Source organism: Lepidochelys olivacea, assembly GCF_965140295.1.
Source record: "Lepidochelys olivacea isolate rLepOli2 genome assembly, chromosome: 14".
Taxonomy (NCBI): Eukaryota; Metazoa; Chordata; order Testudines; family Cheloniidae; genus Lepidochelys; species Lepidochelys olivacea.
Genome location: NC_140424.1, coordinates 17962919 through 17990859, shown reverse-complemented (window position 1 = coordinate 17990859; position 27941 = coordinate 17962919). Strand labels below are relative to the sequence as shown.

Here is a 27941-nt window from a genome sequence, read left to right as displayed (position 1 = left end):
ATATTCAAACTTTTATTAGTATAATTTTAATGTATTTTAAGATTGACTTTGTTTTTTCAAGAAATGTTCTTGATTCGCTTAATTTTTCTAAAAATGTTTCACTTGGCAATCTGTCCCTTTTGAGTTTACATTTTAATCTTACCTCTTTCAAATCAAAAGCTCGCTCTTTGTGAAGACATGCTGGATAACACTATTAATATCTATAGAAAGATCTCTATGAAGTAGTTAGCTATATATTTACAATCTTCACAGTTCCAAGAATCTAAGCATCAAATTTTGAATTGATTAACCTTGACCCTGGATGTATCAGCCGTATAATTTTACAAAATTAAAGTCCTGTGTAATTCAGACCTATGAAATATTAAAAGTTTGGGGAGGTAGTGAAGGCTGCTTTCTGGAGCTCTTTCCTTTTGTGTTTTGTGGTCATGGAGGGCTCAGAAGAATGAGAACAGTTATTTGTGCTATAGCAGTGATGTTTTATGGCTGGATGCCCAGATTGTCTAGCTTTGCAGACAGCCCCATCGTTTCTTTTGAGGTCTGTGTAGTTGGAATACATTCTTAATGTACAACTACCTGCAGCTTGCTGTTCCTGTGTCATGAAATGTACATTCACGTCAGAAATTTAAATCAAAGTGAGATTTTTCTCTGGTTTGTCAACAAATGTAGTGGAATTTATTTTTACAAGTTTAAGTTTACAGAATATTCACGGTAATCTCTTGGGGCTTGCCTACACTACAGGGCACAGCTATGGCACTGCAGCTGTGCTGCGATAGACACTTGCTGCGGTGATCTGCTTGAGAGGTGGTAGCTAGGTCAACAGAAGAATTCTTCTGTCGACATAGCAGTGTCTATACGAGGGCTGATGTCAGCTTGTGTGTGTCCATTAGGGGTGTGAATTTCACAGCCCTGAGTGATGTTGACCTAAGTTTTAGGTGTAAACTAGGTCTTACTTGGAAATGTAATTTCTTTGTATTTAAAACGTGTTAGATCTATTCTAAAGCTAGTTTTTGTTCAGACTAAAGAGTGGAATCTTTAGAGAGAAAAATGATGCATATAGTTCTTCAGAGAGAAATTGACTTGTCAAGTAAATGTGACATACTTTGTGGTAAATAAGCCAGAGAGAAACACATTTACATGGCTCAAAATATTTTATAACTACTGCTAGGCTAGGGCAGTATTTTATTAGAGTCAACCCAAGGGCAGAATGGGACCTGTGTGGAGCTTCCCATCAAGCTGCTGTCAGTAGGCCTTACATTTTTATAGTCAATAGTAGATAACTAGTACCAGTAAATATCTACTGAAGAAGGAACTTCATTTTCTTCCTTGCTGCTGTTTCCTTTCCCACTCCCTTTTATTCTTGTTTGTGTATGTATGTATTTGGACTTCCAGTGACAGATGAGAGCCTTTTTTCATTTTTTGTTTGTGAAAGTAAATTTTTTACTTATTTAGCTTTATTGAATAGAATTTTAAGGAGGTAGTTATCCATTAATATACAAAAACATGAGTTCATTTTAAACTCTGGTTTTAGTTAAAATTGTTATTGGCTGGCACTTCATGTTGAAGGCACTGCCCCCACAGTGGTTCCCGGCCAATGGGAGCTGCGGAGCCAGTGCTCGGGGTGGGGGCAGCATGCAGAGGTGCCTGCTGCGCCTCCGCCTAGGAGCAGCTGGGACAGGTCGCTGCTTGCAGGGAGCTGCTCGTGGTGAGCCCCCTCCCATGCTCCAGCCCCACACCCTCTCCCTCACCCAAATTCCCTCCCTCTTAGTTAACCAGCATTTTTCACTTACCGGCACCCCCCATTTCCCCAACATGCCTGATAAAACAGCTTTTACTGTACTAGTATCTCCAGAGAATATCTGTTTCATTGGGCAGGCTGCATGAATTTATCAGAATTACAACTATTTATTTAATTTGGCATAAACAGTAGTTCATTTTGATCCATCTAACTTAACTTCATCAACACAAGAAGGAAAAACTGAAAAAACAAGAATACCCAATTTAAAAATACTTTAATTGCTCTGTCTGAGGTTAACATGTAGTTTAAGATTGTCATTAAACAGTGAAAAATCAGGTCAAAATTCAGAGGTAATTGTCGTTCTAAAAAATTCTTCATTCTATTATGGTTATATTTTTCTCAATTTAGTTTACCATGTATTTGTTAAGCATGAGTACAGCGGAGTCCTCAAACAATAATTGTAAGTTTAGCTTTCTGACTGTAGTCCTGATGTTGATATATAACAAATACAATATTGATTTAATAAGTTTCTGAATTTAAAAAGCTGAATCATTTTACTACAGGTTTAAGTATTTGTTATTCATCTATTAGTGATCTTTTCTTAGTATTTAAAGATTCTGCTTTGTATTGTGTCTACAGACTTTGCAATTGGTTGTCATTTTTTTTTCAGTTAAACTGTAGGTGTGGTCTGGAAAATAACCTTATAAATAAAATTAGTGTACCATATAAAACTCTGTTCAGATTACAAGGGATTCTTCAGACTGCCAGCACTGCAGGCTTAACCTGACATTTGAAAATCAAATGGTGTTCTCTGCTTTTTGCATTACCAAAAATAGAGAATCTGGAGTAGAATTTTAACTGTCAAGTTTGATAGGAGAGCATGTGGCAACTCGTTCTCATTTTATTTGCAATGCTGATGATGCTAAAACCTTAATACATTAGTTCAATAAGCAGTGGTGACTCAGAGTAATTAGGAAGCCAACACATGCCATACATAAGTGGCAGATAGGTTTTTAACAATAACACCGCTTGGTTTCACATTATAGAAGTAGTTGGTGCAAAATGTAATTCTACACTTAATAAGTAGATTTCCCCTGTGTTTTGGTAACTCGAATATGAAAAACATAGCTGCCATGCATTTGTGAAGCGGTGTAGGTGATGGTATTCTAACTGCCAATTCATATTTTCTAACATCATTTGTCATAAGACAGAATGCATATATTGTTGATTTAGATGTTAGACCACTGATTTCAGTGTAGTTGTCATAAATGTGTGGTGAGTAGTATTCTTACCATTAATAAACTAGTATCCTTATATGAACAGCATAGTTTGAGGGAAAACATGATTTTCTGTGGGATTTGATGGAATTGGGAAAATGCAGAATTGTTACTGTTTTTTGGTAATGCATATATCTTTCTAATCAAGCTTTTTGAGAGAAATGACCCAAATCTGGTTCAGATGTAAGTCTCCACAAATACTTGTTAAGTGAATATCATAAAAGATAAATTATCATGACTCTTGGTATATTGGAGTCTATTGTCAGACTTATTTCTTCATTCGGTTTTCAGACTTATGGCTGTATTCATACATGCTTACAAAATGTATCGTTCTAGCCCAAAAAAAGCATTTTGGCTTGTTTAATCTCATCTGTAAAAAAACAACAAGTTTTAATATTGAAAATAAAACTTTTAGCATAGTTTTATGGTGTAGTTAAATTAAAAATAGGGCGGTCAATCACAGTTAATTCACATGATTAACTAAAAAAATTAATCACGATTAAAATATTTATCACAATTGCACTGTTAAACAATAGAATATCAATTGAAATTAAATATTTTTGGATGTTTTTCTACATTTTCAAATATATTGATTTCTGTTACAACAGAATACAAACTGTACAGCGCTCACTTTATATAAGTATTTTTGATTACAAATATTTGCACTGTAAAAATGATAAAAGTAATAGTGTTTTTCAGTTCACCTCATACAGTTACCATAGTGTAATCTCTTTATTGTGAAAGTGTAACTTACAAATGTAGATTTTGGGGGGGGGGGGTTACATAACCACTCCAAATCAAAACAATCTAAAACTTTAGAGCCTACAAGTCCACTCAGTCCTACTTCTTGTTCAGCCAGTCGGTAAGAAAAACAAGTTCGTTTACATTTATGGGAGATACTGCTGCCCACTTCTTATTTACGATGTCACCTGAAAGTGAGCACAGGCGTTCACATGGTACGTTTGTAGCCGGCGTTGCAAGGTGTTTACATGCCAGGTATGCTAAACATTCGTGTGCTCTTTTATGTTTTGGCTACCATTCCAGAGGACATGCTTCCTGTTGATGATGCTTGATTTAAAAAAAAAAAAAGTGTGTTAATTAAATTTGTGACTGACCTCCTTGGGGGAGAATTGTATGTCTCCTGTTCTGTTTTACCTGCATTCTGCCATATATTTCATGTTATAGCAGTCTCAGGCGATAACCCAGCACATGTTCGCTTTAAGGACACTTTCACAGGAGATTTGACAAAACGCAAAGAAGATACCAGTGTGAGATTTCTAAAAATAGCTACAGCACTCAACCCAAGGTTTAAGAATCTGAAGTGCTGTCCAAAATCTGAGAGGGACGAGGTGTGGAGCGTGCTTTCAGAAGTCTTAAAAGAGCAACGCTCCGATGTAGAAACTACAAAACCCGAGCCACCAAAAAAGAAAATCGACTTTCTGCTGGTGGCATCTGACTGAGATGATGAAAATGTACGTGCATCGGTCTGCTCTGCTTTGGATCATTATCGAGCAGAACCTGTCATCAACATGGATGCATATCCTCTGGAGTGGTGGTTGAAGCATGAAGGGACATATGAATCTTTAGAGCATCTGGCACGTAAATACCTTGTGACTGTGACGGATTGGATCACAGAAACCTCCTTGGGACTGCCACCTGATGTGCCAAGATTACTTCTGCCCTTGCTTTCCCTGCCAGTTTGGGATTCCAGCACCCTGTCTTGCTGAGCCAGACATGCCAGTCTGCTCCAACACAGACCCAGGGTCTGAAACATGTGCCTCAAACTGCAAGCGTAACTGAAACAACTTAGGAAGTGTTCCTGTCTTTAACATTCAGATGCCCAACTCCCAATGGGGTCCAAACCCTAAATAAATCTGTTTTACCCTGTATAAAGCTTATACAGGGTAAACTCATAAATTGTTCGCCCTCTATAACACTGATAGAGAGGTATACACAGTTGTTTGCGCGCCCCCCCCCTCCCGGGGTATTAATGCATACTCTGGGTTAATTCATAAGTAAAAAGTGATTTTATTAAATACAGAAAGTAGGATTTACGTGGTTCCAAGTAGTAACAGACAGAACAAAGTGAATTACCAAGCAAAATAAAATAAAACACGCAAGTCTAAGTTTAGTACAGTAATAAAATGAATACAGGTAAAATCTCACCCTCACAGATGATTCAGTAAGTTTCTTTCACAGACTAGACACCTTTCTAGTCTGGGCCCAATCCTTTCCCCTGGTACAGTCCTTGTTCCAGCTCAGGTGGTAGCTAGGGGATTTCTCATGATGGCCTTCCCCTTGTTCTGTTCCACACATTTATATATCTTTTGCATAAGGCGGGAATCCTTTGTCCCTCTGGGTTTGCACCCCTCCTTCTCAATGGAAAACCACTAGGTTTAAGATGGATTCCAGTTCAGGTGACATGATCACGTGTCACTGTAAGACCCTCAAGCCTTCGTTCCTCCCAGCCTGAGTCACAGGAAGGCCTGCCTGCAAACAGAGCCATCCGCAGTCACTTGTCCTGGTTGATGGGATCCTTCAAGATTCGAAACCACCATTGATGGCCCACACTTTGCATAATTACAATAGGCCCTCAGAATTATATTTCATATTTCTAGTTTCAGATACAAGAGTGATACATTTATACAGATAGGATGACCACACTCAGTAGATTATAAGCTTTGTAATACCTTACAAGAGACCTTTTGCATGAAGCATATTTTAGTTACGTTATATTCATACTCATCAGCATACTTTCATAAAATCATATAGAGTGCAACGTCACACTGGCTACAACAGTGCCATGAATGCCTGTTCTCACTTTCAGGTGATATTGTAAACAAGAAGCGGGCAGCATTATTTCTTGCAAATTGTTTGTCTGAGTGATTGGCTGAAGTAGGACTGAGTGGACTCACAGGCTCTAAAGTTTTACATTTGTTTTATTTTTGGATGCAGTAATTTTTTTTGTACATAATTCTACCTTTGTAAGTTCAACTTTCATGATAGAGATTGCACTACAGTACTTGTATTAGGTGAATTGAAAAATAGTATTTCCTTTGTTTTTTTACAGTGCACATATTTATAATAAAAATAAATATAAAGTGAGCACCGTACACTTTGTATTCTGTGTTGTAATAGAAATCAATTTATTTGAAAATGTACAGAATATCCACAAATTTAAATAAATGGTATTTATTATTTAACCGCACGATTAATCAAGATAATATTTTTAAGTGTGCGATTAATCTAGATTAATTTTTTTAAGCTCTTGACAGTCCTAATTAAAAACATTTAAAGCCAATAATAATATATATTCTGTTTTAAGGGGCCAGTCTGGTGAGCTAGAATTGCAACATTCTGCTATGCCACGGGAATAGAACTGAATGTACAACTGATCTGTGAATAGGCCTCTGTGGAACTCTTCCTGCATCTGCTAACCAGATCCCAGATTTGGTCCCTTTTAGTATGTGCCGCAGGGGTCTCTCTTTCTCCCAGGCTTTTTATGGAGTAGTGGGTGTATGTACAAGTTATGACTCGGATTATGATGGAAAACTGATGGTAGACAAGAAGGGTGTGTTCACTGCAACTGATTCCCAGATCCACGGAGAACATTTATAGATACGGTCTCCTATAGAGCTGGTATCTGTTACATGATCTTTCTGATGCCCAGAACATTCTCAATAAAATCCAGGGAGATGGGTCATTCTGGTGGCTACAAGCCCGGTACATGGATGCCATCCAGTTATCATTTGAATAATTTCTGCTTGCTTAGTTCCCAAATATATTGTTGCACTATTTCCCCCCGTGCCTTGCTTTTTGAAAGATTTTTTTCAGGCTTGATGACCTTAATGGAGTTGTATAAGTTTATTTTTTGAAAGGAGGTCATACTTTAAAACCTCCAGGTAAATTTGAGAAAAGCATTGATGCACTAGTAGAGATGTTGATACTGGTGAGATCGCCTCTCTTTTCTGTGTAGCTCAAAAACTTGTCTCTTTCACCAACAGAAGTTGGTCCAATAAATCTTATTTCTCTAGTATTGTTGTAATTTCAAAATAGCGTTTCAGCTGAGGATACAGATCTGGTTGCAGAAACTTCAGTGAAACAAACTACTTTCACTCACTTCAGAGTTCTTGATCTTCTCTTTTCAAGATGAATGAAACAAATCTTGAGCACAAAGTTTCAACTAGTTTTACTAAACAAAGTTTAATGCACATTAAGAAGTCAGTAAGATATAATTAGACAGTAATGTGCCCTCTTTTGTCTTTAGTTTAAGGTTTCAGATCTGTACAGTGGACATTTTAAAACACAGTTTATAGTAGAGCATGTAGGTGTTCTTTCTTAAAGATTTGGTGTTATCCCCCTGCTGAGAATCCCAGGACCCCTGACATTTTATTGTGACTCTGGATTAGCTCACTGGGGTCTTGCTCAAAATTCTTCTTTTCATACTTGATAAATTGAATTCCATATTCCCAGTGCATTTAACTAGAATAGTGTTTGAAAAACTTTAAAAAGGCAGCTAAACTTAAAAAAAAGAATTAATTCATTGAAGAATGGTTGTATGTTATTGCAAGTTTAAATGTGGGGAGGCAGAGGAAATAAGGATTTATTGTAATCCAAAATCTTCCCAAAACATCAAGCATTTTGTATCCCATTGTAACAATTACATTTACAAAAATGGAAAGCAACATTTTTTCCTTTTATTGTAGGCATTTTGGTTAGAGACCATAAGGCTTAAAGCTAAAACATTGGCATAGATCATGTACTTTTGTTTTTAAACAGGCCACCTATTTCATTTGTTCTGCTTATTTCTGTTAAGGTACTTACAACAAAAATAACTTCTACAGTATTACAATTTAATGGCAAGGCTAAAGTGAAATTGAACTTCTTTAATTGAACAGAGTTGGTTCTCTTTCCATCTCAGGTCTGACATGTCTTCTGGTATGGCACATATACACCATTGCTAGATGGCAGGGCTTTTATATTTTTAGCTTCAAAAGTAAAGATGAAAAACTAGAGAAACAATACTTAAGCTTGGAAAGATTACATTTTTATTGGTACATGTTGGGAAACGTTGATTGCACTCTTCGCGCACAAACCGACAAAGTCCATCAATAATTGAAATTTACAGATGGGCAAAGTGAGAAAAATGCTGCATGAGAATTTATTAAAGTTTCATTTGAAGGTATTTTTACTTTTGATATGTAATGTTGACAATTTTTGTTTTATTGGTTAAAAAGCTTTAACTTTTTGAAATGTAACACCTAATGAAGTTAAATAATTATTGTCTGACCCCTGTAATTTCCCACAAGTGTGAACATATAAATGGATAAAAAAAATTGATATTATCTGTTGAAATAAAAATATTCCAATTTTGACAGTCCTAACAATACTGGGTTGATATAACTAGTAGTTTTGCTGTAAATTCAGATGCTCCAGGTATTCTTCATCAAGTACACAATACTACTTTTTTTCTAATGTTTTCCTCCTCCTTGTACCATCCTATACCTGTTAATTGCATAGTAATCTGTTGTATTTGTATAAATGCTCTTTTTTTAAAGTCTTGGATTCTTGTTTCCAGAAAGACTTTTTGTATATATTTATGATTAGATTTTTCTTTAATACATTTCACCACCTGCCCTTCCCTGGCATACACCTTGTTCAATACACCAGTGTTTCTGGGTCACTAATACAGCCTTTTTACCCTTCTAATCTTCTCTTCAGGACATTTGCTTGTAAATATAAGGTGATCCTGGCTGCTTTTTCTAGCTCTGTTTCCTAAGTTCTTCAGTTCTCTTCAAAGCTCCATCGATTGACTGACTATGCCTCGGACTCTTGGACTTGAAAAGCCACTAAAACTTTATTTAACCCAGAGTGAACATAACAGAAGCAGATGGTTACTAACAGAATTCCGACAACTGATTTTTAATGCAGTAGAACAGCTAGAAAAGCAACTACTAACTTGTGTGTGTCTACCATAGAGATTCTCAAACTTTTGTATTGGTGACCCCTTCCACACAGGAAGCCTCTGAGTGTGACCACCCCTCCCCCTCCATAAATTAAAAACATGTTTTTAAAATATTTAACACTATTATAAATTCTGGTGGTGAAGTGGAGTTTCGGGGTGGAGGCTGACAGCTCAAGACCCTCACGTAATAACCTCGCAACCCCCTGAGGGGTCACAACCCCCAGTTGGAGAACCCTGGTCTACTAGGTGACATTTGCTAAAGTAGAGTCTATTTAAAAACAATTTTTCCTTTTTGGAAGATACAAAAATAAAATGGGAAACATTTCTGGTAACGAATTGTCCCCTTCATGTCTTTCTTCCATTCTCATCTCTGCCTCTTTCCATTCAATGCTGTCTGCCTGGAACCCTCTACTTGACCTAGTTCACTGTGCCTCAGTCCTCTCTTCTAAATCTCTCATTAAAACATCTGTTAAAGTCCTCCATGCAGAAAAATGTACCATAATTGACTAAAAACACAAAACAGAGTTGTTTCCCTCTGCTGCCCCCACCCCCAACTTCAGGCAAATCCTAGAGCTAGTAGGATACCTGCCAAACTTAATGAGTCAATTCTGCTGTGTGTCAGTATTCTATATTCTTGTTTCTTTTGAGGCTTTGTTCTACGTTGGGAATTTTGTTCCAATTCGAGCAATAGATGACCAGCTAGCAGTGAAGCTGCACTGGTGCAAACCCCAAGTGTAGACCAGAAAAGCCGTGAAGTGCGCTGGTGTGGCGCCTCTTGAAACTGGATAAAATGCCACCAATGCAAATTGCAACTTCCCTTGTCTGCACTTGGGGGTTACACTGATTCAGGTGCTTTGGTAGCTGGATGATGATGGCTGGAATCAGGTCAAATTCCACTTTAAGGAGTACTGCTTTCCAGTATATGTGAACATAGTATATTGAATACTAGTGCACTGATTTTTTTCTTTATACTTTTGTAATAGAAATGGTGTTGAATGATAGGTTTGGTTATTAGTGTTCAGTAAACTAACACAACATAGCTCATTAAATAGTAATGTATAAGGCTGCATGTCTTCTGTCACAGAAGTCACAGATTCTGTGACTTTTGCAGCGGCCGGTGTGGCAGCCCCTGGGCCAGTAGCAGCAGTTTGGGTGTTGGAGAGGGCTCAGGGCTGGGTCAGGGGGTTGGGGTACGGGGCGGTGCTTACTTGTGGGAAGGGGACTCCCCGGAAGCGGCTGGCATGTCTCTGCGGCTCCTGACCCAGGCAGTGAGGTCAGATGGCTCTGCTTGCAAGCACCGCCCATGCAGCTCCCATTGGCTGCGGTTCCCAGCCAATGGGAGCTGTGGAGCTGGAGCTCATGGCGGGGGCAGCGCATGAAGCCTCCCTGGCCTTCCCTCCCCCTAGGAACTGCAAGAACACATGGAGCTGGGTAGGGAGCCTGCCAGCCCGCCCGCCAACCCTCCGCGTGCCCCCTCCCCCCCCAGCACCAGTGGGGGTCCTGGGTTGCACGTTGCTGCCAGGCCACCCCAGCCCCAGTGGGGGTCCCGAGCCACACCTGCAGCGCCCCTGCCCAAGTTTTAGTTAGGGTATCATACAAGTCATGGACGGGTCACGGGCCATACATTTTTGTTTACTGCCTGTGACCTGTCCATGACTTTTCCTAAAAATACCCATGACTAAAACATAGCCTTAGTAACGTGTAAATGCTTGGTCTCCCTTATTGTCCAGCTCACGTTAATTGGCTTCTGTGTGTCAGTATAGCTATACTGAAAAAAATTAATGAAGCAGTTGTTTCACCCTACATGAAAGGGACCTGTTGAGTTAATATTCGGAAACCTCCAAGTAAGATCTACATTTTGCAGGAAGTTGTTTGGCCTCTTCTCTGTACGTCAAAATGACTGTAGTAGTGGGAGACTTTGTGCTGTTGGAGATACTATCCTTTAGGTGAGATGCATAAAACAAATATCCTTTTCAGTTCTCCTCATGAAAAATCATTGGCACTACTTGTCAGAGTAAGATTAAAGTATTAACATAGTTTCCTGTGTCAGCCTAAATATTCCCCTGTACCTTCAATAGGATATTTTAATTGACTGTTATATTTTCACGCTCTGTTCTAAACTATTGTTGTAGTGCTTCTGTGAGCTGTTAAACTGCAGCTCTATTTCACCCTTGATGCAGTAGCATTTCAGTAGTAGATTAAGTTTTATCTGTGTATATCCTGTTTCTACTTAAGTGTGTTGTGTGATTTTAGGGCTTGTCTTCATGGGGTTATTCTGCAATAGCTATTCCTGATTAACGATTTCTAATTAACTCCATGTGTGAACACTGGTATTCCAGAAGAAGAGTTCTTTTCTCAAAATTAGCTTAATGCACTAAGGCACTCTTATTCTGAAATAACATCCACATATGGAGTTAATCAGGAATAGTTAACCAATTTTAAATTCACACCTTACTTTTTCCAGATTAACTTTCACATGTAGACAAGCCCTTAATTAGAAGCTGTTAATAAAATGCTCGGAGGTCTCTGAAAGATGGTGTAGAAATGCCAGTGTATCAGCATCTACTAAACTAGTGGTTCTCAACCTATTTACTATTGTGGGCTGCACATGCAGCTCTCTGTTATGTAGGCCACATACCACATACTATATGTACTACCTGTGTTGCCCTGAAGATGTCACATGAGCTGCAGCTGTGTGCTGAATGGGCTGCAAGCGGCCCACGGGTTGAGAACCACTGTACTAAGCTAATACCTTAACCTTTTCAGAATGTTGACATGCTTCACGTTGCCTACAATATTACTTAGGAGCATATATGTAATGTATAGGATTTACTTCAGCAACACTACAATTATTTAGTTTGTCTACATGGGGAAGTTTTTCCGGGATAAGGTAGGGAGTGAATTTAAAGCACAATAGTTATTTTGGAATAGCTCCCTGTGTGAACTCTCTTATTCTGGAATAATGGTCCCTTTTTCCAGTAGAATAAATTAAACCAGAAAAAGGCGCACTTGCTTCAGAATAAGAGTGTCCACATGGGGAGCCATTGTGGAATAGCTGTTCTAGTCAACTTTCATGTGTAGGCAAGTGCTCAGGATCTTAAAATGAATGAGGACAAAACTCATTAGAATGCCAATGTAAGAACTACACCAGAATGCATTGTATTTAGTAGCAACACCATTAGACTTAACTTTGAGTTTGTGTTTAAGCATAAACTATCCCCAGAAGGGTCAGTGCCAAGTTGTCTAGACAGGACTTCACCAAATTCTCTACAATTAAAAGTGTAAACTGTGATTTCAAATGTGAAGGAGACTCTGAAGATAATAAGAGAACTCAGTCACATGAGTTGTGAATATTTGGTGTCACCTGGAAACAGACATTTTTCTTTTTTTCACTTCCGAACTCTCAAAAAGTTATAAATAAGAAACCTAGCCCTGGTCTACACTAGGACTTTAGGTCGAATTTAGCAGCGTTAAATCGATGTAAACCTGCACCCGTCCACACGATGAAGCCCTTTATTTCGACTTAAAGGGCTCTTAAAATCGATTTCCTTACTCCACCCCTGACAAGTGGATCAGCGCTTAAATCGGCCTTGCCGGGTCGAATTTGGGGTACTGTGGACACAATTCGACGGTATTGGCCTCCGGGAGCTATCCCAGAGTGCTCCATTGTGACCGCTCTGGACAGCACTCTCAACTCAGATGCACTGGCCAGGTAGACAGGAAAAGAACCGCGAACTTTTGAATCTCATTTCCTGTTTGGCCAGCGTGGCAAGCTGCAGGTGACCATGCAGAGCTCATCAGCAGAGGTGACCATAATGGAGTCCCAGAATCGCAAAAGAGCTCCAGCATGGACCGAACGGGAGGTACGGGATCTGATCGCTGTATGGGGGGAGGAATCCGTGCTATCAGAACTCCGTTCCAGTTTTTGAAATGCCAAAACCTTTGTCAAAATCTCCCAGGGCATGAAGGACAGAGGCCATAACAGGGACCCGAAGCAGTGCCACATGAAACTGAAGGAGCTGAGGCAAGCCTACCAGAAAACCAGAAAGGCGAACGGCCGCTCCGGGTCAGAGCCCCAAACATGCCGCTTCTATGATGAGCTGCATGCCATTTTAGGGGGTTCAGCCACCACTACCCCAGCTGTGTTGTTTGACTCCTTCAATGGAGATGGAAGCAACACGGAAGCAGGTTTTGGGGACGAGGAGGAGGAGGAGGTTGTAGATAGCTCACAGCAAGCAAGTGGAGATACCGGTTTTCCCGACAGCCAGGAACTATTTCTCACCCTGGACCTCGAGCCAGTACCCCCCGAACTCACCCAAGGCTGTTTCCTGGACCCGGCGGGCGGAGAAGGGACCTCTGGTGAGTGTACCTTTTAAAATACTATACGTGGTTTAAAAGCAAGCATGTGAAAGGATTACTTTGCCCTGGCATTCGCGGCTCTCCTGGATGTACTCCCAAAGCCTTTGCAAAAGGTTTCTGGGGAGGGCAGCCTTATTGTGTCCTCCATGGAAGGACACTTCACCACTCCAGGCCAGTAACACGTACTCGGGAATCGTACAACAAAGCATTGCAGTGTATGTTTGCTGGCGTTCAAACAACATCCGTTCTTTATCTCTCTGTGTTATCCTCAGGAGAGTGAGATATCATTCGTGGTCTCCTGGTTGAAATAGGGTGCTTTTCTTCAGGGGACACTCAGAGGAGCACATTCCTGCTGGGCTGCTTACCTGTGACTGAACAGAAATGTTCCCCGCTGTTAGCCACGGGGAAGGGGGAGGGTTGAGGGGGTAGCCACGCGGTGGGGGGAGGCAAAATGCGACCTTGTAACGAAAGTGCATGTGCTACGTATGTAATATTAAGAGCAAGGTTTACCCTGAAAGACTGTAGCCACTGTTTTATAAAATGTCTTTTTAAATACCGCTGTCCCTTTTTTCTCCTCCACCAGCTGCATGTGTTTCAATGATCACAGGATCTTCTCCTTCCCAGAGGCTAGTGAAGATTAGAAAGAAAAAAAAAAACGCACTCGAGATGAAATGTTCTCCGAGCTCATGCTGTCCTCCCACACTGACAGAGCACAGACGAATACGTGGAGGCAAATAATGTCAGAGTGCAGGAAAGCACAAAATGACCGGGAGGAGAGGTGGCGGGCTGAAGAGAGTAAGTGGCAGGCTGAAGACAGGGCTGAAGCTCAAATGTGGCAGCAGCGTGATGAGAGGAGGCAGGATTCAATGCTGAGGCTGCTGGAGGACCAAACCAGTATGCTCCACTGTATGGTTGAGCTGCAGCAAAGGCAGCTGGAGCACAGACTGCCACTACAGCCCCTGTGTAACCAACCGTCCTCCTCCCCAAGTTCCATAGCTTCCACACCCAGACGCCCAAGAACGCGAGGTGGGGGGGGGGCCACCGGCCAACCAGCCACTCCACCACAGAGGATTGCCCAAAAAAAAGAAGGCTGTCATTCAATAAATTTTAAAGTTGTAAACTTTTAAAGTGCTGTGTGGCATTTTCCTTCCCTCCTCCACCACCCCTCCTGGGCTACCTTGGTAGTCATCCCCCTGTTTGTGTGATGAATGAATAAAGAATGCATGAATGTGAAGCAACAATGACTTTATTGCCTCTGCAAGCAATGATTAAAGGGAGGAGGGGAGGGTGGTTAGCTTGCAGGGAAGTAAAGTGAACCAAGTGGCGGGGGGTTTCATCAAGGAGAAACAAACAGAACTTTCAAACCGTAGCCTGGCCAGTCATGAAACTGGTTTTCAAAGCTTCTCTGATGCATACCGCGCCCTCCTGTGCTCTTCTAACCGCCCTGGTGTCTGGCTGCGCGTAACCAGCAGCCAGGCGATTTGCCTCAACCTCCCACCCCGCCATAAACGTCTCCCCCTTACTCTCACAGATATTGTGGAGCACACAGCAAGCAGTAATAACAGTGGGAATATTGGTTTCGCTGAGGTCTAAGCGAGTCAGTAAACTGCACCAGCGCGCCTTTAAACGTCCAAATGCACATTCTACCACCATTCTGCACTTGCTCAGCCTGTAGTTGAACAGCTCCTGACTACTGTCCAGGCTGCCTGTGTACGGCTTCCTGAGCCATGGCATTGAGGGGTAGGCTGGGTCCCCAAGGATACATATAGGCATTTCAACATCCCCAACAGTTATTTTCTGGTCTGGGAATAAAGTCCCTTCCTGCAGCTTTTGAAACAGACCAGAGTTCCTGAAGATGCGAGCGTCATGTACTTTTCCCGGCCCTCCCACATTGATGTTGGTGAAACGTCCCTTGTGATCCACCAGAGCTTGCAGCACTATCGAAAAGTACCCCTTGCGGTTTATGTACTTGCCGTCTTGGTGCTCCGGTGCCAAGATAGGGATATGGGTTCCGTCTATGGCCCCACCACAGTTAGGGAATCCCATTGCAGCAGAGCTATCCACTATGACCTGCACATTTCCCAGGGTCACTACCTTTGATATCAGCAGATCTTTGATTGCGTGGGCTACTTGCATCACAGCAGCCCCCACAGTAGATTTGCCCACTCCAAATTGATTCCCAACTGACCGGTAGCTGTCTGGCGTTGCGAGCTTCCACAGGGCTATCGCCACTCGCTTCTCAACTGTGAGGGCTGCTTTCATCTTGGTATTCATGCGCTTCAGGGCAGGGGAAAGCAAGTCACAAAGTTCCATGAAAGTGCCCCTACGCATGCGAAAGTTTCGCAGGCACTGGGAATCGTCCCAGACCCGCAACACTATGCGGTCCCACCAGTCTGTGCTTGTTTCCCGAGCCCAGAATCAGCGTTCCACAGCATGAACTTGCCGAATTAGTACCATGATGCATGCATTGGCAGGGCCCATGCTTTCAGAGAAATCTGTGTCCATGTCCTGATCACTCGTGACCGCGCTGACGTCGCCTCCTCGCCCGGTATCGCTTTGCCAGGTTCTGGTGCTGCAGATACTGCTGGATAATGCGTGTGGTGTTTAATGTGCTCCTAATTGCCAAAGTGAGCTGAGCGGCCTCCATGCTTGCCTTGGTATGGCGTCTGCACAGAAAAAAGGCGTGGAACGATTGTCTGCCGTTGCTCTGACGGAGGGAGGGGCGACTGACGACACGGCTTACAGGGTTGGCTTCAGGGAGCTAAAATCAACAAAGGGGGTGGCTTTAAATCAATGAGTATTTCAGGCAGGAGGGTTCCAATAAGAAATGGTGCACCAAAGTTATTGTTCTTATTGGAACAATGAGGTTAGTCTGGCCTCTGATTGATACATGGCTAGATTTACCTTGCTGCACCTTCTCTGTGAGTGACTGCAGTGTGACCTAGAGGAATGAGTCCCCTAGACAGGGGAGGGTAGGAAGCAAATGAGTACAAAACAAATCTGGTCTATTTCTTGTTTTGATCCACTCCATCTACCTTTTACATCTTTGGCTGGCAGCAGACTGTGCAGAAGGACTGCATGCCATCCACATCTCATGGCTGCTTGGCAGAAAACGGTGCAATACGACTGCTAGCCATCCTCATCTCTTGCCTGCCCGGCAGAAGATGGTGCAATATGACTGCTAGCCATCCCCATCTCTTGCCTGCCCGGCAGAAGATGGTACAGTACGACTGCTAACAATCCGTATTGCCTGCCTGCTCACCGTAAGATGGTTCAATAGGACTGACTGTAGGACTAAAGAGAATGACCTGGTCAAGTCACTCCAGACTTAGTCCCTGCACCCATGTCTGTCCAGGCGCTCCCGGCCGACGTGGCCAGGAGCACCTCGGACATGACGATGACTACTACCAGTCATATTGCACCGTCTGCTGCCAGAAGGCAATGGGTTGCTGCTACTGTGTAGCAATGCAGTACCGTGTCTGCCAGCACCCAGGAGACATATTGTAACGGTTACCTGAGCGGGCTCCATGCTTGCCGTGGTATGGCGTCTGCACAGGTAACTCAGGAAAGAAGGCGCGAAACGATTGTCTGCCCTTGCTTTCACGGAGGGAGGGAGGGATCGGGGGCCTGACGATATGTACCCAGAACCACCCGCGATAATGTTTTAGCCCCATCAGGCATTGGGATCTCAACCCAGTATTCCAATGGGCAGTGGAGACTGCGGGAACTGTGGGATAGCCACCCACAGTGTAACACTCTGGAAGTCGACGCTAGCCTTGGTATTGTGGAAGCACTCCGCCGAGTTACTGCACTTAATGCACTTAGAGCATTTTCTGTGGGGACACACACACTCGAATATATAAAACCGATTTCTAAAAAAACGACTTCTATAAATTCGACCTGATTTCGTAGTGTAGACATACCCCTAGACCGTAATATGTTTTTACGGTGGTGGGTGAACTAATAGAGCCACATGTAATGCCGATAGGTAATATCCATGCTTCTTGACTTGGGTCTCTCAATTTATCTGAGTTCTGATTTGCCACCCTTCCTGCTGTTCCAGTAGAAGATCTCTCCTGAGCAATATGATGATCTCCAGTTTGAAAAACCATTTTGCTTTTAGGGTTGTGGGTTTAAATAATTTGTTTTCTTTCAGGTCAGTTAGAATGTGATAGTACAGTAAAACTCTTTGTCTCTGCTAGTTACTTAAAGCACCTGTGATACAGTACTGCATGTATCCATAAAATGAAAAAAAAGTCGTACAAATGCATACAAAGAAATTATGCTTTATTTTCAGTGGGCTTTTATATTTTTTAAACCGACCTTTTAACTTGCTCCTGTATAATAAAGGAGAACAAATAATGCCTTTGGAGAAAAATGTATAACACACACCTTGGTTTTTATCAATGGCAATATAATCAAAACTTTAAATAACCTTGTGAACTGTGCAGACTTTTAAATATTCTCATTTCATTATGCTGTTAGTTGACTGCTTAACATTGTACCTAGAAGTGAAATCAAGAACTACTGTCTGAAGCCACTTGGAGATTTAGTTGTGTAATTTTAAGCATATTTAAAGTACATGTATTCAGATGTCATTATGTAAATTAGTAATGAAAATTGAGCTCCATTAAAATTATAATATTTTCTGACTGAATTTGAGGCTACTTTAATCTCAGAAATGAAATAAACAGGTTTTTATTAAGAGTGGCACTTGTACCCCTTATAATGGTAATTGACATGTTAATGTGGTGATATTAAACGTACAGTGTATGTTTAATATAGCAAAAATGTTTGCTGATCTCTGGTTAGTTTTGAGATGTGCTGTACCTAAACAGGTTTTGAATTTAAGTGTTGAAGTTGAAAAAATAAATCTGTTTCAAACCAGTTGGGTTGGGAACTTAGAGGACAGGTTGGAGGTACACAGTTAAATTTCCAGATACAATTATAACTTTAATAGAATATTAAAACTAGCCCTTTCTTTCAAGATATCAGAATTTTCTGTCATAAGTTATGTTGAAAGTCAAATTATTTCATCAACAACTAGCGGTAATATACATTTTGACAGGAGATCACATATGGATCTTTTGTGTAATGTACTCTTTCAGAACTTTTGAAAGATCTCATCATACCATAGTTAAGGCTAAGTTTTTGTCATGGATGTTTTTAGTAAAAGTCAGACACAGGTCACAGGAAATAAACAAAAATTCACGGCAGCCTGTGACCTGTTCCTGACTTGCACTAAAAATATCCCTGACAAAAGGAGTAGGTGTGTTCAGCACCCATTGCTGCTGGGTCCTCCACTGATGTGGGGCATGGGAACTTCAGGGTCCCCGTGCCCCTGGGGGTTGGGATGCTGCAGAGTCTCCTCGACCTGGGTAGCTGGTAGCTGCAGGGTCCCCTGGCTGCAGCTGTGGTGGGGAAGCAGTGTGGAGTCCCCATTGCCCGCCACGGCTGGGCAGATTCAGGGGGTCCCACTGCAGCTAGGCATATGCAGGGGGTCTGCCTGCCTGCCATGGCTGGGGCCTGCGAGGGTGGGGCTGGCTGGGAGCTCCAGCCCCAGGACAGAAAATGTCCTGGAGGTCAATGGAAGTCATGGATTCCGTGATTTCCATGACATAATTGTAGTCTTAACGATAGTATATGGGAACAAAACAGACAAAAGAGCTGCACCTTCTTAATGCATCGTGAATAGTGGTTAAAATATCTCCATTAGGGTTTCCTCTCCAGATCCCTACTAGTGCATACCTCAGCCTATGGAATTCAGAATCCGCTAGAAAGAAATGACCATTGGGATTACATTTACCATTTTGCAATTCATATATTTTGTGTAAGTTTATATAAGGAGTTGTGACTCTAGCCATTCAGAGTTCCTTTTCTGCTAACCGTGGCCATGCTTCTTGGAACCATTGTACTGGATAGCTTGTAGCTTGAGCTGACAGACAAACACAAGGAGATGTCAGAAAGACAAGCAGATATTTTAGTTTGGACAGAGACAATGTGGAGTAGAGAGGTAGATCTGAGAGTTGTCAGCATAGATGTAGTAGTTGAATTTGGGTTTGTGGATGAGATTGCCCCGAGATAAGGTATAAAGCAGTGGTTCTCAACGTATTTACCGTTGTGGCCTGCATACACGCTATATATACACACACACACATACACACTACCTGTATGGCCCTGAGAATGTTGACTGGATTGTGGGGTTGAGAACCACTGATGTAGAGGAAGAAGAGAAGGATACCAAGGGCAGATCCCTGTGGAATCCCCACAGAAAGTTGACAAATGGATGAGAAGGATCCTCCAAAGGAAACACTGAAGGAGCAATTAGAGAGGGAGGAGAACCAGGAGAAGACAGTCATGAAGACAAGATTTCAAGAAGAATAGCAGGATTGAGTGTGTTGAAGGCAGCTGACAGATCAAGGGGGATGAGTGTGGAGTACTCATTCTGAACTTTAACTGGGAAGAGGTCAGAGACTTCGGCAAGAGCGGTTTCAGTGGTGTTCGGTGTCTCCAAGCTCTCTTACATTTGCAGCATGTCACAAATTGAAAATGATCTTTCTATGCTGAACCTCAGTAAAAAGAAATAAGATTTAAATGTAAGCCGTGTGGTGGTCTGGTAAAGACTTTATTACGTCAGATGCTGTTAAAGTCTGGGAGGAGAAACTCCCTAAGAATAGTTTAATTTGCACTGGTTTTAATCTGTCGCCTTAAAAGAGCAGTTGGCTCAAACTTTGTTGAGGGTGTGCTTGAAAGCTTAGTGGAATAGCTAGGGTTTGTTTACTCCATGGAATGAACCATGAGGGATCTGGCATTGCCTGGAAACCAAGTGGCGCAAAAAAAAAAAAAATTCTAAGGAGCAGATACTGTTAACCAAGATTGGTATCCAAATCTGCATTGATGGAGCAAATATATAACACTGCATGAAGCTTCATCTTTGGGAGACCTAAATTTTCTGTCAAATCTGAGTTCATTCCAACAGGGGTTTTTCCTGTTCTCCTCGGCAGAACCAGACTTGTGTATCATAGTCTCGGCTCTATTTACTCTCAAAATCCATCAGCGGCACAGATGATGTCCAACCTCCTTATCTTTCTGCAAAGCACTAGAAGAGTTATTTAAAAACAACTTAAAAATTACCTGTACATAATTTCTTAATTTCTGCGTGCAGTGTAAGTGTGGTGGAAAGAGGTCACTTAAACCTCTTCAGGTAGCATTGGACTAACTATAGCTACAGCAATGAATATGGCCCTTTGAAATCAGTAAAGCCCTGTGAATTTTTATAAATTTTAAATTTTTATAAATTTTTTTATTTTGCTTTTTGGGGAATTTGTTTCATTTTATCTATTAAAATTTTATCCATTTAATTTTTTCTATGTTTACATTAATAAAATACCTGAAATGACTATATATAAATCCCAGTACTGCGACCCCCATATAACATCCACTTCTCCATCCTCACTCAATGACACAAACCCCATGGGAGACCATGGATCTTCCCAGTCCCTAATGCTTTCTTCTCCAGCTCTCTGTACCCCCCACCCCAGTATATCTAGGGACTCCTCCTTGGGTGCCCCATCCCCATTTATATATTCTTCTTTCATTGAACCTTCTCTCTTGAGTCCCAACACTTCAGCCTCCCCACTGTTCCCAGGAACTCCTCCCCTGTTCTCTTCCCCTGCTGGAGCTGCTGTGGAGCAGCAGTGGCGTGCCGCCTGCAGGTGGGGTGGGAGGCCTAAGGTGGATTGCGGAGTTGAACCTGCCCTGCACTCACCCAGCAGCAGCAGCTCCTGTCCCATGGGACTGGGCGTGGCTTTCCTCTCTGGATGTTGCAGCCTGGCATGTTGGATTGCAGTGCTGCTCAGGTTTGTCTTGGTGGCCCTCTGTCATGATGACAGAGCAGGGGCAGGGCCATATTTGAGTGAGTGGTGCTGCGACTGTGTACGCCATGTCAGTGCCCAGAGTGGAGAGGCAGCCCCCGCCAAGGAGGACAGGAGCTGCTTCTGTGGAGTGTCTGTCTGAGGATTTTTTTTTTTTGGTTCATTTTATTTCATGGTATTTTTGAAAATGTGAAATATGCAGCATTCTAGAAATTAGCGTAAGGTTGGGAGAGCAGCTGCATGTGTCTGCATGCTCCACACATCTTATTCTGGTGAGTTCCTGAGCCTTGTTTCAGCCACCATTGTTGTAGCCTACAGGGAGCCCCCTGTAACCATGCACAGGTCTTTCCTAAGTTGAATATGCATTAACTTGCGGGGGCGGGGAGGGGAGGGAGTTTTCTATATGGACAGAGCAGAAATATCGGCCTTCTGTCTTCGTCCACTGTCTCTTTCTACCATTCAGCTCAGTGGTGTCAAATCCTTATTTTGTATTTTAAGTTGGATATAAATACTGTTTGGCAAAGAGGCTATGTTTAGATGTCAGTAGGAGATTTACACAGGCAGAGTGTTGGGGTGCAGGAGGGGGGTGAGGGGGTACAGGCTCCAGGAGGGAGTTTGAGTGCAGGACAGGGCTCTGGGCTGGGGTGCAAGAGGGATATGGGGTGTTGGCTCTGGGAGGGGGCTCAGGGCTGGGGATTGGGATGCAGGAGGGGGTATGGGATGCTGGCTCTAGGAGGGGGCTCAGGGCTGGGTGTAGGGATGTGGGCTCCCACCGGGCGGCGCTTACCTCAGGTGGTGGTACAACGGGACTAAGGCAGGCTCCCTGCCGGCCCCGGCCCCACACCACTCCTGGAAGCGGCCATCACACCCCGCCCCCCCTGGCGGGGAGGAAGGTGGGGGAGGGGGAAGTGTGGCTCCACATGCTGCCCCTCTCTGCAGTCACCGCCCCCGCAACTCCCATTGGCTGCAGTTCCCCATTCCCAGCCAGTGGGAGCTCCAGGGGTAGTGCTTGCCGGCAGGAGCAGCGTGCAGAGACCCCTGCCCCCTTCCGTACTCCTCCCCAAGGGCCTCAGGGTGTGATGGCCGCTTCCGGGAGCGATGCAGGGCCAGGTGAGGCAGGGAGCCTGCCTTAGCCCCGCTGCACCGCCGGTCTTTTAGCAGCTGGAGATCACAATTGACTGTCAGAAGCTCCAGGATTGACCAGTCGATCGCGATCTACCGGTTGGTGACCACTCTTCTAGCCAAACATGGATCATAGGAGCTTTCGTTTTAGTTAACATTACGCAGTGGTCATTGTGTTTTCATTTATAACACTGTTATCAAGCACAGTCAAGGAAAGTTTGTCATTTAAATTAATTGTACTTCATTCCGCACAGTATTCATGTGGATTGTATCATGCATGCTTTGCATTTGTTTACATGATCTATCCAAAGTCAACTAAACTTAGAATTCGAAAGTTAAGAAGTAGATGAAAAAATTCTGAATGAAACATTTTGCCATTGAAAAAAGAGGTTGTGTGGAAAAACTACATTTTCAATGGAACTTTCTGTCTGGGAAAATCAATATGTAAGGTAGAATCTACATTAATATGAGTCCATGGAAGCACATAATGACTCAACCTCAGGGAGAGAGATGTAGTGCAGCTCACATAATACCTCTGCGCTTCACAAACATTAACAAATTTATCCTCACAGCATCTGTGTGAGGTAGGGAACTACTGTCCCCGATTGACAAACGGGAAACTGAGACAGACCAAGTAAATGACTTGCCCAAGGTGAGAGAAGATGTCTGTGACAGAGACTGGTACTGACGCTTCAATTCAGCAACATACTTAAAAAAAGAAGTGCAATTGATTTCAAGGAACTACTCACATACTTGAAGTACCTTGCTGCACGGAAGCCTCAAACCAGGTCTTCTAAGTTCCATCTCAACTCATAAACCATTAAACAATCATTTTTTTTTAAATTTATATATTTGTATCTCAGAAAGAAAGAAAACCGAATCCAGGTCAGCATCATGTTTACCTTTGACAGCCTTAAACATTATTTCTCCAGGTCATCAAGAACATGGGTCTAGAAAAATGCAACTTATAAGCACTGCCTCAGCTATCTAGTTTAACAGGTTTCCCCATACCAGCATAATGCTCCACTCTTAAATTCATATAAACATTCAAGATGGTCTTAGGTTTTGTAAAGGTTTATTTTGACAAAAGACAATTTTATCCAGTATTGTTTGAATCTCAACTTTGAACTTCCAAGCCTACGTTTATGTGTTACAACCTCAGTGGAAAGTGTTTTTTAAAAAATAAATAAATAAAATAAAGAAAGCTAAATTAGTACCATTCTAAACTGGTATAAAAATGTAACAGTCAATATTTCAGATCCTAAATTATATTTCCAATAGTAATGGCTCATTTCAAGGATGGACATTATTCCATCCATGAAAGCATTTCTACCCTAAGCCAAAATGCAGGGAGGTGTTTGTTTTGTTTTATATTTTAAACAAGGGAACACAATTTAAATTTATTATTTAAAATTCTTTTCTTTTTATGCTTTTAAGTGGGTTTCTTTTTGCGAAGTAAAGACCCTACAATGGCATTTTGAGAATGGTATCATGAACATGGAACATCCCATCCCACAGGAGCACTTCTTGTGCTGATACCACTTCATTGGCTTTCTTGGGTTGACAAAAATAGCTGCTACTGTAGGATGAAGAGACGCTGGGGCCCGTCTACATGAACATTGGGTTTGCAGCAAGCTGGAACATGAATCTATCTTGCACTAGCTTGCCGCAAACTAACTGTCCTTGTGGACCCAGATGACACACACAAACAGTTTAATACGCTTTGATCTAGTCTTGTTTCGAACAGGACTAGATGAAAGCACATTAATGAACTGCTCATATGAGTCAGCAGGGTCCACATGGAGTTAGTGTGTGGCAAATTGTGTAGACAAGTCCTCTCACATAAAAGCAAATATTCAAGAGTGGAGAGAGAGAGAGACTATTTTAGCTGCAATGTTTTAGAATGGCTGAAGAGTTGGGATCCAGGCCTTGGTGCATGAATATAATGAAGGGGCAGATTTTAAAAATGAGATGGAGCAGCAATAAGATTACAAGAGAGCCTAGAATTGTAAGGATGGCAGAAAAACCAAAGATAACCCTATACCAGGGGTCCCCAAACTTAGTTTGCAGCTTGTTCAGGGTAAGTCCCTGGCAGGCCGCAACACACTTTGTTTACCTGAGCGTCCACAGGTACGGCCACTCGCAGCTCCCAGTTGCTGTGGTCCAACACTCTGCTCTAGTCTGGAGCCTCCTCCTGCCCCCAAACTCCCTCCCAGAGCTTGTGCCCCTCAGCCCCTCCTGAACCCCAACCCCCTGATCCAGGTTCAGCCTGGAGCTCCCTTCCACACTCTGAACCCCTTGGCCCCAGCCCAGAGCCCGCATCCCCTCCCACATCCCAGCTCCCTGCCCCAGCCCAGTAAAAGTGAGTGAGGGTGAGTGACGGTGTGGTGGGGCCTAATTTTGAGTGGCTGTGGTGGGGTGGTATAATAAACCATTAAAAGGTAATATTTTTGAGCTTTCATGTCTACACCCTAGCTATTTTATTATTATTACAAGGGAGTTGTCTGGCTTACTCCTTACTTGCCAAACAATAATACTTACTTTTTGTTGTTGTTGTTTTGGATGTTTTAGAATTCCATATAAATCAAATTATATGGGATGAAAGATTTGGTCAGAATCTTAAAAAAAATCCAGTTTTGTCAGTTAGTCTTTTGGTAGGAGTTTGCAAGTAGACATTCTCTTTATTTGGCTTTGGAATTTTGGTTTGGAATTTTTCATAACAATTCTGTTGGAATACTACTTGTTAGAACTTTAGAGAATAGTGTTTTCAGATATTACTTACTTCTGAGAGATGTACTTTGTAGCATTAATATTATGTATATTGTTTGTCTTGATTGATACGACTGACCTCATTCATAAACTTTCCCAATGCTTATTTTTAATAGGGAGAAAGAACAAGAAATTCAAGAAGAGGAACATTTGATGGAAGAAAAGAAAAAGAAAAAGCAGGAAGAAAAGAAAAAGAAGGAAGGTGCTCAGAAAAAGGTTAGTCTACACTGTTGTATTTTAGAGATGCAGTTACTTGAACGCTTATGTGGAGTTGGTCCTGTGGCCTTTACTCATGTGAATTAATTCTAGATAGTTTTAATGAGAAGTCACATTAACCGTATAAGAGTTGCAAGATCGAGTCTCAAGTTTTCCATGTACTGGGACCTCCTCTCCCTCCCGCCACCTCCAGCCACTTTACTACTTTTTTTTCTCGTGTGTACGAAGTTGCTAAATACATGGATTTCATTCAATATCCATTTAAGTGGTCAGCTGAAAATTATGGCTAGCGCTATATATATGTTATCTATTAATTAATCTATTAAATCTAACTCGTGTAGCATCCTGCAAATAGCACCAGTGGTTTTTATGTCTTAAGAAATTTAGAAAATAACATGAGTTTGGTTTTTATTGGTCCTATTTTAGGCTGCTCATACCCTTTCACTAAGAACCACACTTTCAGGAGGAGCTCTGATGGGAGGAAATATTTGGGCAACATGAGAGTATCTTGGATAATGCGGCAAGATATTAGGAAAACTTATTAAAACTTTGCTAGAATAAGCATATATAAATTACATTTAAAATGTGAATAATTGATAAACATTAAAAAAATCAAATTGAAATGGATAGCTCCAAATTGCAGCAGTACATGACATAAACACTTATTAAAACATATTTAATTATCTGTTTAATACAAACTCAATAATAATATAACAAATATGGAAAGTTCTTATAAAAATGCAATATAGTTTAAATGAAAGTGGAGGGAAATATTAACTATTTGATAAATAGATGAACAATATATTTCAGTACTTGGGTAACAGCTACTACAATGGCATTCAAAAATAAACTCCTTGTTAAAACCTCATGTACATAGTCATTTACCTTTGTGTGAGACTATTCAGAAGTCATGCCACTAATACTCACGATGGGATGGTTTCTGGTATAAGTATTATAATTCATTATTAATTTGGTATTTACAATCAGTAGAATTTGTATTTGTTATCTATTAATTACATACAAACTACTATATTAAACAGTATTTAGGTTGCAAAAGTAAGGTCTTGAAAGCTAGTAAATGCTTAGGTCACACATGCAACCTTAATTCTGCTTCGTTGTGCCCATGCATTGTAATAGGCTTTAATTACATGATCACATAATGTTTTTTTTCTGAAGGAACCCTGCCTCTTTAAGAGCACAGGGTGAATGATGCTCAAGGAATGAAATAACTGGTAAATATTTTTATCCATCTAACTCAATTAGTGTCCCCTGCCTTAATTTTAGCGTACACCATCCAGAGTTTTCAGTGAGTACAAAACTGTTCATTTCCTTATGGTCTCTTTTATGGGACTCATCATAGTATCTAAGCTTTACAAATATGAATGAATTTCTCTCTACTTCAAGATAAGAGAGTACTGTTTTATCCCCATTTTACTGATGAGGAAGCTAAGACAAAGACTTGATTGAGGACATACAGTTGGACTAGTGAGCTTGGAGTTAGAGGGTCCTGAGTTCTAAGCCTGTGCTCATTCCTTCTGACCACACTACTGTATTGCAAGAGGTACTAAACATCCACAGTTCTAATGACTTCATTTGCAGTTGAGTGCTCGATATTGCTGCATTTTCAGCCCCAAGTGGGGGTATCAAGTTGGGCACCTAGAAAATGAGGAATTGCACAATGATGAAATTTTGGTTAGTGACTTACTCAGCATTTGTATATGACTGTGGCATAGGCAGGGATTGAGCTGATTTTTCTCCTGCGTGCAATCACCTCCTTTAATTACAAGACCATTCTTTCTCTCCCTGCAATCCCCTACCTCATTCCCTTCCAACTTCTAGGGCAAATGAGGCAGGACTCCTACAAACAGCCTTACTTATTACACAACAGTGAATCTTTTGTTGAGCACTGTCCATCCTGTGCACTGAAAGAAACAGGATTCTTGTGGAAAAAATAGTGTGTTCTATAATTAAAAACTCCTGGGGGAGGGAATGAGTCACCGAGTTCACAGGTGTTTGGGGGAACTTAGCCTGTTTCTCTTCCCTTCTTCTCCCAGATATGGGGAGTTTCTTCCCCATATAAAGCAGGGGGAAAAAGCCTGGAGGTTCAGGTGCGAGTGTCATGCAGAGGAAACCATCCTGTGTGTCTCTGTCTCTTGCAGAGAGGCTGCCTGCTCCCAGGATTCTGAGTGAAGTGAAGCTGCTGCTTTTTGGATTTGGCGTGAGCCTAGCTTTAAATTAGAATGTTTATATTCATTTACTGTTTTGGAATGCTGCTAACATTTTTCCTGAGGCATGCAAGCAGTGGAAGGAAAATGGAGATTTTGAAAAGTTTTTATATCTGACAAACATGAATTGAATGTAGTGGGACAAAGAAAAGGCATTTATCTGGCCCCGTGGCTTTTCTTTGCTGAATATTGAACACCTGCTGGAAACAATAGGAGAGATGCAACCTTTTCTGAAAAGTTCTCTGAATCTTTTATAATGGGAAGTGTTAAGCAAACTAAATATAGGGATTGCTAATAGCTCCCTTTATAATATGTATTACATATCCATGATGGGTAGTGTAACATAGTTTTTGGGCATGTGTTCTAGATGGACTCATGGTATAATAAATAGCAAAAATA

At 41.7% G+C, this 27941-nt stretch overlaps 1 protein-coding gene across 6 annotated transcripts in view; it reads left to right on the top strand.

Moving 5' to 3' along the window:
* The window catches only part of TNRC6C (trinucleotide repeat containing adaptor 6C), a 198454-nt gene that overhangs the window by 5247 nt on the left and 165266 nt on the right, over nt 1-27941 (top strand). For all 6 annotated transcript variants that reach the window (XM_084647082.1, XM_084647085.1, XM_084647086.1 and 3 more), the window contains exon 2: nt 25218-25317. In XM_084647082.1, coding sequence (XP_084503208.1) covers nt 25255-25317 — 63 coding nt within the window. In that variant the 5' untranslated portion in view covers nt 25218-25254. The remainder of the gene's footprint in view (nt 1-25217; nt 25318-27941) is intronic.